Source organism: Haliaeetus leucocephalus, unplaced genomic scaffold (genome assembly GCF_000737465.1).
Source record: "Haliaeetus leucocephalus isolate CR32 unplaced genomic scaffold, Haliaeetus_leucocephalus-4.0 Scaffold795, whole genome shotgun sequence".
NCBI classification, from domain to species: domain Eukaryota; kingdom Metazoa; phylum Chordata; class Aves; order Accipitriformes; family Accipitridae; genus Haliaeetus; species Haliaeetus leucocephalus.
In genome coordinates this window covers 3508872-3518299 of record NW_010973231.1, presented here as the reverse complement: position 1 = coordinate 3518299, position 9428 = coordinate 3508872, and the positions used below count along the sequence as shown (strand labels likewise).

General features: G+C 40.8%; 1 protein-coding gene across 1 annotated transcript in view; it reads right to left on the bottom strand.

The window, feature by feature from the left end:
• Window positions 1-9428, bottom strand: part of ARHGAP6 (Rho GTPase activating protein 6) — a 338151-nt gene that overhangs the window by 15975 nt on the left and 312748 nt on the right. The window contains exons 6-8 of the mRNA XM_010581575.1: window positions 8400-8455; window positions 4492-4642; window positions 3244-3392 (exon numbers count right to left, since the gene is read on the bottom strand). Coding sequence (XP_010579877.1) covers window positions 3244-3392; window positions 4492-4642; window positions 8400-8455 — 356 coding nt within the window. The remainder of the gene's footprint in view (window positions 1-3243; window positions 3393-4491; window positions 4643-8399; window positions 8456-9428) is intronic.

Below are 9428 nucleotides of genomic sequence, written 5' to 3'. Positions count from 1 at the left end.
GTAATCACCCCCCCTGACCCCCCCCCCCCCCCCCCAAAAACCCCCCCCCCCCCCCGATTTGGCAGATGCTTCATTCATGAAAACCAAAACCAAGTGCTAGTCAAATAAAAAATGAACAATTTTTAGAAACATTGAAACACCTTGTTTGGACATCTCTGTAACTCTGGATTTTCTGGATATATTTTCAAATGGATTGGAGGAGTAGAAAGTGGAAATGCTGCCTGCCCTTAATGCCCTGGAAGCTCGGCAGTGGTATACTACTCCTGAACTCAGGGAAACCTCCCTCCTACTTCACCACCTTGGCATATTACTGTCTCTTAGGACCAAATAATGAAAACTGTTAGCTTTCTCAAGTAGCACTCACGATCTGAAACAGATACAGTGAGGAAAAACACACCTTTCCATGTTTAAACAGTTTAGATAATTAAGGAGCATGCTCATTATTTTTATTAGTATTTTCCTGTCTTTTTGCTTGTTTCCTAGAACATGCTAAATGTTTACTTGTTGGGTGGATTGTTTTGTTTTGTTTTATTTTTTTCCTACTTCTATAACTCTGTGCTCAAAGAAGCAACAGTAACCTGACTTTGGACGAAGTAAGCAGCTAGGAATACATACTAGACTAGACAGAAATTATGTCATATAGCTTATGAAATAAAAATTTTCGTTGTCATATTTGTGATTGGACTACTTTTTTCCTCTTCTATTCTTTTAACAGAGCAAAAAGCAGGGGTCATGTGCTTCCTCTCTGTGTCTCCACTTGGTTGCTATTCTGGGAATGCAGAAGATGATGCCAGCAGTTTGACTATATAAGACTGTAAGTGAATTTCAGCTGTTGACCCAGTATTTCTTGCAGGCTTTTTTTAAAGAACAAAAAAAAATATCATAAGAGTTATTTTTCATTTGTTTCAGTTACATTTGAACTAATTAATTTTTAAAAAAGGACAGGAAGAGGCACCAAAAAGAGGCAGTCAAAATAGCATTTCAAGAAATGAGTGGTACAAAACAAATCTTTTCAAAGTAGTATTTTAATTATTATTTTTTTTTGTAGCTGGTCATTTACTGAATACTCCAGTCAAACTTACAACCGTGCACTGACTGCTCCTAGTTTTATTTTTTACAGAGCTCAACTAGACAGCATAGAGATGATACTAAAAAGAGCTTTTCCTTTTGTCGGTGGGACCACTGTGTAACCTTGGAAAGACATCTGCACTAAGAAGGTGCATGGGCAATCATAACAAACTTGTTGACTCTTTGTTTAGAGCCTCATCCCAGCACAACCGTGAGTACAGCACGCTCCCTTATTTGCGCACCACCACGCACCTGGCTGTTTTTTGGGTGACCTGCTTTTTAAACACTGTCAGAGTACTGAACCACCAAGGATGCACAGGCATGCGGTGCCTCAAGTGTGCCAGGGGCAGCCTCTGGCTGTGCCTGGATCTGCAGGTGCAGGCTGTTTGTACAAACAGGGAGTCTTAAGGGCAGCCTCGGGGCATCCCTTAAAAAATCTTGCAAACTTATCCACTGAAATTAACGGAATGAGTAATTTTAATGAAGTTAGTCATCCATCTTCATCTTCGTGAGAGAAGGGCCTTTGAAAGAAATTGTGAAGAGGGCCTGTGTGCCAAAGCTTGGCTGTTTTCCCTCCAGTGATAGCAAACAGTCTGCTAAAATATCTTCTCTTGCCCTCTACGTCTTTATTCACTTAATTATTCATGAATAGCTTAAATAATTGTGAGCAGAATACTGTATTATCTATAAAAGGTATCCAATTGCACATAATATTCCCGAGGCTTACAACACTGCCAGGATAGCTTACATAAATTTGCCTTGCCAAAATACCTGTAGCAGAGCTGATGTACTGTTAAGAGGAATGAAAATGCCTTTAATACAACTTTTGGGCCAAAGCAACTCTCTTAAGCAGCATCCTCTAGCCCTGCAATAAGATTCTCTTGGGATCATTTCTGAATGAACAGAGAACTCTTTGCAGGACCAGGGGGATCACGACCTTAGCTGGCTTACACATGTTTTAAGCACAGTAAAATTGTTACAGGCTGCTCTTTTTAAAGGCTTTCCATCACAGCGGTATAGTTTTTTATCAACTCCTTGCTGAGGACAAAAATAATAGCATCTAAAGTGGATTTAAAAGTGAAATAGGCCTTGAAGTCACATACAGCACACTGGAAGTTAGGACTTGTGGCAGAAATTTGACAAAACTCAGTCTCAAAGTGCCAATTGTTAAAACCAGCCAACTGCAAAAGGTGTCCAAATTTGACAGAAGTTAGCAGAGTTTTCCATCTGGAAGACAAAATTCTCTAGGAGTTTCGGAAGAGTCTCAGAAGTAACCTCAGAAGTAGTCTCTGCTGCAGTTCAGAGGACAGAGAAGTCCTTCCCACAGATAAACTGGCACAATTTTGTCAAGCAGTGACAGACTGTATCCACCTCATTCGAAGTTAACAGAGTTGCCGCCTTTTGCAGAGCAGCTCACTAGTTCAAGCATTCTCCTGGTAGAAAATGGGAAGCCTGGATTCTGAGATCTTCTCTAGCGTGAATGGTGTAGATGCGCACACGTGAATACTCAGAAGTACAGCTCAGCCACATGGCTATGGGTGTTCTTGTCTCTGTGGCGTGGGTGCACTCCAACCTCTCCACTGAATTTGGTCCAGAATGCAACTAAGGAGCCCAGAAGGAAAACAGGCAAAGATGGACCCTGACTCCAACTAGTGATCAGGTCTGTCAGTTACAAGGACACAGCTGGAGTTCCTGTGCTTTATTTTTCATTCTTCACCACCCAGTGCACACAAGGAAGCTAAGGGAACCAAGAAGTGAACTTCTATGTCCAAAGGTCATATAAGAAAGCAACAACAGAAATGAAAAGAGAATGAAAAAGCATACTCTTGAATGCCTGACAATTTTCTAAGTATTTTTTCCATAGAATACAATAGGATAAAACAAGGCGAGGAAAAAGGATGGGTAACATTAGACATTCTGAACAACAAGGTCGATCATGCTGTGAATCTCCCAGAGGAAGTGGTAGATGCTTTGCTAATTACGTCATATAAAAATTAAACTTTCACAGCCCTAAGAACATACTAAACAGCTAAATGGCAAATGCGCAGGCAAGAATGTGAGATCTCTCCCATCCTTCTGGGGTTCACCACCATCGTGTTTGTTTCACAGCTTTGAAGATCTCTTTTCAGATCATGAATTAAGCAAAGTCAAAGGACACAAGTGACCGTGACTTACCTCTTGGCCATCTTTGTCTGTGGTGTCTTCTGCGTGGCCAGCCACTGTGGAAAGGAACTGCAGCAGCCGGTGCAAGGTATCGCAGTTACAGGGAGGTAGAAGATAAATGAGAAGCTGTAAGGTGCTTAGCTGTTCATCTGGCTCTAATACTAAGAGGGGGAAAAGATACATTCTAAGAAAATCACTCCAACTAACCTAAAAGCAGAACAAATATACTGTTCCCAGCCCAAAGGAAGGTGTCAGAATAGCTTTTTTAAGGATCATTTTCATTACAAGGTCAGAAGAAAAAGAGAAAACTCTAAGGAATATCAAAAGTGTAACAAATATTGTTAGGGGATTTTCGCCTTGGTTGGTCAACTTTTTGCTCACAGGTTCATAGGATCTTTTCTCAGCCTATGAGAGCGCAAAATCCATGTTGCACATTCCATCACTCACTGGACACAAAAATTCTGCTTTATTTAGGTATAGCTGCTGGTATATACAGGGCACCGCTGGGAAGCATTCCAGTCATGTTTATGCTTTAGCCATTTTAAATGGGTTTTCTTACAATTCCACATCTTGCAGAGGTACTGGGAGACTGGGAAAGCAACTAGGGATATAAAGGACATTCTGCAACCACCATCACTTCAACCATCTAAAATGCAATGGTAGCCAGTGACAAAGGTGGGACAGAGGCAGGATCTCAGACATGAGGGCTGGAAGGAATCTGAAGAACACATACCAGGCAACAGCTTAAGCTTGAAGGGTCCAACTTTACTTTTTCCCAAATCTGGAAGACTCTGCACTCAGGTCTTAAGCAACACATTTGGGAGTACTTAATATGATGGCTTTGAGGACCATTAACTATGATGAAACTTGAAATTTTGAAGCTAGGTTTTTGAAGCCAGACCAGAATTAAAAGCATTAATGGTGCTAAGATACCAGGATTCAAATGGGAGTCTTGTCATCAGCCACTGCTGAACCAATGACAGCATCAGGATTTAATAGACAACATGAATCACATCCTATCTACAAATGCAAAAATAGTTACACCAAGTGAAATCTTTGTTGTTCTAGTTTTCTGGGCTATACTTATATAGCATGAAAACCAAGAAAAGACCTCAGCAAATTTATACTATACAAATATTTGGAGCAAATCAAGGCTAGAGTATTAAATGCACAGAAAAAAAGAATATGGTTAGTAGAGATCAAAGAATTCAAACAGGTAAGCTTTTGAAAATAGGTAAATCAAGATGGTGTAGAGCTCACAGAGAGTGTTGATGAAAGGTGTATAAAGTTCCCTGGTGAGAAGCGGGTCAGGCATGTCACGCAGAAATTCCTTTAACAAAGCAGCAACATCATGAATGCTGTGCTCTTCGTCTAATACAACATCTATGCCCCGGTCAAACTCTTCACGTAACTGAAAAAGATCATGAGACAAAACCACAGTCACTTATTGTCCCAATTCGTACATCCCAACACAGAAAATCTTTTAAGATGTAGATTTACTCATTTTCAGTTTCCAGATTGGACACGACTAATTTTTGGTAAGGTCAAAGATCTAATTCATGTCTAATTGGTGCTTGTTCCACGATATGTAACTTAAGGTTTGTACCAGACTGTAATAAAATACAGTTCTTTCTTTCCAGTTAATATATGGCACTCTTTTATGAAAAAATGTGCCCAAGTAAATATAATTTTTGCAGAAATGTAAGATTAATATCAAAGGCAGAAACCCAGGAGAATAAGGAAAACTGCAAGAAAAGCTTTCTTATGCTACCTTACCACATTATCCCTAGATTTTAGGGCCAGAAAGACTAACATTGCATTTCACAACATTGATGTTTTTGTACAAAAACATTAATAATAAGACAACGTTAATATCCACCAAACTCACATTTCTCTTGTGATTTAAGACTGTATTTAAGCATAAGCAGCAAGCAGCCAGGTTCACTAAGACTTCATGGCATTTGTCCACACACATCTTGTTCTGCCTTCCTAATTTAGTTATATTCACTAAGTGATCATCATTAGGGAGTTAACAAACAGTAAGCTAATACCATTACGAGGTATTGCTATTTTTTTTCCAGCTGCAGTCCTCAGACAAACTCTGTATAATTCAAAGGCATCACACTTCCCAAAGGCAGAAGAAATCCCTCTCCCACATCCAATATGCCTTACAAAAAGATAAATGCCTGCCTTTCTGGACAGATTTCCCAGGACCAAGAGCAGAATACTTTCTTCAGGCTGAGCACTCCACCTTTTAATCTCTTTTCATTTTGAAAATAGTCAAGATGTTTTAAAACTATTTCCTAGGAAAATTTCGTATCTTTGCTAATATTATGAGGTACCATGATCTCACATATATCTTCTCAGAGAATAATTTTATCTAAATCTTACTAAACGATGACATTTGAGGTATCAGCTTTCTTTACCAGGATTATTACAGACATATCAAAAAGAAGAAAGAAGGCAAGTTACAAGCAAACTACGTGTCTGTGATGATCTGTGGCAAATCTTGATCACAAGCAAATCTATCTTGCGTGTGTATAGTGTGGAGGACTGTAGAAAATCCCGTATTTTCAGCTGAAATTGTACTTTCATAATGGGTGTGAGAGGTATTCTGTAAAAACTACAGCCTCCTTTCTAATTTATTAAGACTACTTTTAACATTAATATGTCATTACTAATAATGAATAATTATGCTATGAAGACCAGATTTTGTTCTTTATCTAGTATTATGCTCCCCCCTGCTGATTTGTGGTCCAAGATTTTCCAGTTCCAACTTGGGGATTTCATTACCAGCTCAGTTCTACCCTTCAGACTGGTGGCAAATGCAGAACATCCCTGTGGAACACCATAAATTACCTCTATCCACAAGATTGCTTCTGCACTTACTGCCCAAAAGCAGCTGAGGAAACAGATTAGCGCTGCATCAGGAATAAAGACTAACCAAATAGCTAAGTCATAAATTGCTGTTACAGTCTTGAATATGGCAGTTCTGATCTGATACCCTGTGAGGCCTGGAGAGATGTCCTAATCAGCACAATATCAGATGATCACTGGTGAAACTTGGCCACGGTTCAGGCCCAAGTATCATGGCTGTTGAAAACTGTGTATTTCTAAGTTTAAACTTTAGGTCTCTCAGACTTCATTCACAGGGAATACTTTCAGACTTTTGGAAGATACATCTGGTGAACCGCAGCATCCACCGGAGCTTAAGACCCGAGAGCTGAGGACACCCGTGCTGGGAGCGGGGATGGGAGAGCAGAGCTCCAGCCCTGTTGCTGTTCAACCTCAGGGTCTGGCCGCTGCTTCACCTGCAGAGCTGCTGCCAAGTCACCATGCCTAGCATAGAGGGCTGCCCACCCGAAGCTCGGCAACGATGCTCTGCTCAAGCATCTGTATCGTTTCTGGGCACAAGCTGGTAGCTGGCATCCTGATGTACCACAGCTACCACCTTGAGTCAACACTAGCTCAGGAATCTTTGTCCTACACCCCACTGAATGTGAAGGAGGTGGTTTGTTAATAGACACACTTGTTCTAGATTTTCTCTTCGTGCTCACCAACCAAAAACCCTGCTGGCACATGCGTTTATTTACTCATGTATTTATTGCAACAAACTACAGTTGAAATAGGACATTTTCTAACTGGGGGAGGAAAGGAAACAAAACTGTGCCTACTTTCTACACAAGAAAAACTAATGAACAGCTGCAAAAGCACACCAAAATCCGAGTACTGGGTTTGGCTTTCCATGGTTCAGAAAATGAGTGGAATTTTAATTGAATCCAGACTTTCCCACGTGTTCATGTTGACAGCATTTATTATTGTAACTGCAAGGGGCAAGCTGATGCTTCCATCTTGTTCAATGAAATATATTATATATTAGTTCACCTAGTTCAATAAATTAGTCCATGTAATAGAATACATAAATACCCAAATCTCTTGATTTCCTCAGCTTTTGAAAGGACATTAGAAGAAAAAACTAGTGAAAGTCAGTGATGTTCGAAGTAAGGCTTAGTTTAGAAGTAAATGATACAAGCCCTCTGCTTTTTCCCCAGAGGTATGATGTAATTGTACTCATCCCTGAATGATAATACATGTTTTGACATTGAAGCTTATAATGCAAATGACAGGCAACTTACTTTTCAATACTTTATCTAGTTCAGAGTTGACCTAACAACTGCCTCTGCAGACTGTGAATGTTTTTAGCTTTGTGTTACACCAGCCACTCAGCAATAGAAACTGCTAGAGAATAAGCTACAAATCAGTAGGCTATACTGTCCAACCACTCAGAATCAAGTCAGTTTAGCTATTCAAGGTAACCTTCCAGAGCACCAAACATTATACTGTGTAGTTTTTGCAACAAAAAACCATTATTTCTGGGATCAGATGCAGTCAAATTTTCTTCTGCTTTTTTCCATTTGGTCTTTTTGGTCTTATGCCTCCTGGCAGGGGTATTTTCCTGTAACTTTTTATCTCCCCCGTAAGCATCATGCAACCATTAAGCACTATTCTCTACTGCTCTAATTCAACATGTATTCCCAACTTTTGGGAATAGCAATGCAGTATCTAGGGCTAAGGAAACAGCCACTTCTGACTTTCTCTGGAACCTAACTGTACACCTTTTTTGCTTTTTCAACATTTGGCTGAGACTAGGACTTGGATGGGTCCGCTCTGACCTTCAAGTTTAACAGGGGTAAAAGAAAGGTGGTATTTGGGAGCAACAATTTGAGGGTCAAAGAGATTGTTCTGTACTTGCATATTTTCTCATACTGTGAGTTTTCAAAAAAGGATTTACAGTTTGGGTTTACTTTGGGAGCTTCAGCTGTTTCTGAGATGAAACTAGCAGCCAAGATTTTTTTTTTTCCCCTACAGTGTAACCTTTGGAAAATTTCATCACTGTAGTCTATTTGGATCTCCAATCCTGTGCTACTTCTACAGAGCAAAACATACAGAGACTGTTAACCTGCTGAGAACCTGACAAGGATTTCACCAGATGTAAAAGATGACTGGAAATGGCCTGTTATGAGCCATTGAAAAAAACAATAAAGTCACTGACCCAGAAAGCCTGAATTTCACCAGGTGACAGATGGGGAGGAAATCACTTAACAGAAAGGAATCAGGTTTGTTTGTATCATAGCTGATGACAGAAAAGCCTATCCATATCCACTCACCTGTCTCACTCTCTTTTTTGAGCTTCCAACTCTGAATATTCCTACAGTCTGGAGACCTGCAAGTACAGCACATCAAACAACCATTTTATTGTTTAATTTTCTGCTGAAAATTGCATTGAAGCAAAACAATCTGGGCTATGTGCGTACTTAAAACAATAAAAAACCACAATGTATTTCTCTACAAACCTGTACTTACCACGCTGAGGCAAAACTCAGTTGTCTTGGACTAAGAAGCCATTGACTGTAGCTTTTAAGGACCTCACATCACCTAACCTGCAAAACGGCATCTCCGTGACATTTCCTGTGATGCCATTTTGGTAGTGCCACTGCTACTCTGTGAGGAACAGAGGTATGCAGAGAGTGAAGTGCTGCTCAGCATCTGGAGGTGGCACTTGCAGGACCGACAACAAAGCAAACAGGCAATAACTAATACTTGGGCACTGAGCTGCGTCTTTGGATACAGGAAGCAGTTGATATTTGGGGTTACCCACTGGCTCTATAGAACCTGTCAAGACAAAGCTGAGGGTTTCCTTCAGAAGGACGTAAGTACAGCACTCAGGCAGGTTGCGAGAGCGAAGAACTCTACCTGGGAGTTGCGTGCAGTTTCGAGGGTAGGAACAGCTACTATATAGAGGGAAAGCTCTGAAGAAGTACTGTTGTACTTCAGGCAAAGAGCTGGAGCTGTACCTCTTGTGTCATTTAGACTTAAAGTGATTTGGAAATGGGTGTTGCCTGCTATTCCATAAGAAATCAGTTCAAACCTTCTTCTAGCCCTGTAGATACTGCCAAGGCCAAGTGCCGGGTCCTGCACTTGGGTCACAACAACCCCATGCAGCGCTACAGGCTCAGGGAAGGGGAGCTGGAAAGCTGTCCGGCAGAGAAAGACCTGGGGGTGTTGGTTGACAGCCGGCTGAATATGAGCCAGCAGTGTGCCCAGGTGGCCAAGGTGGACAACGGCATCCTGGCCTGTATCAGAAATAGTGTGGCCAGCAGGAGCTGGGAGGTGATTGTCCCCCTGTACTCGGCACT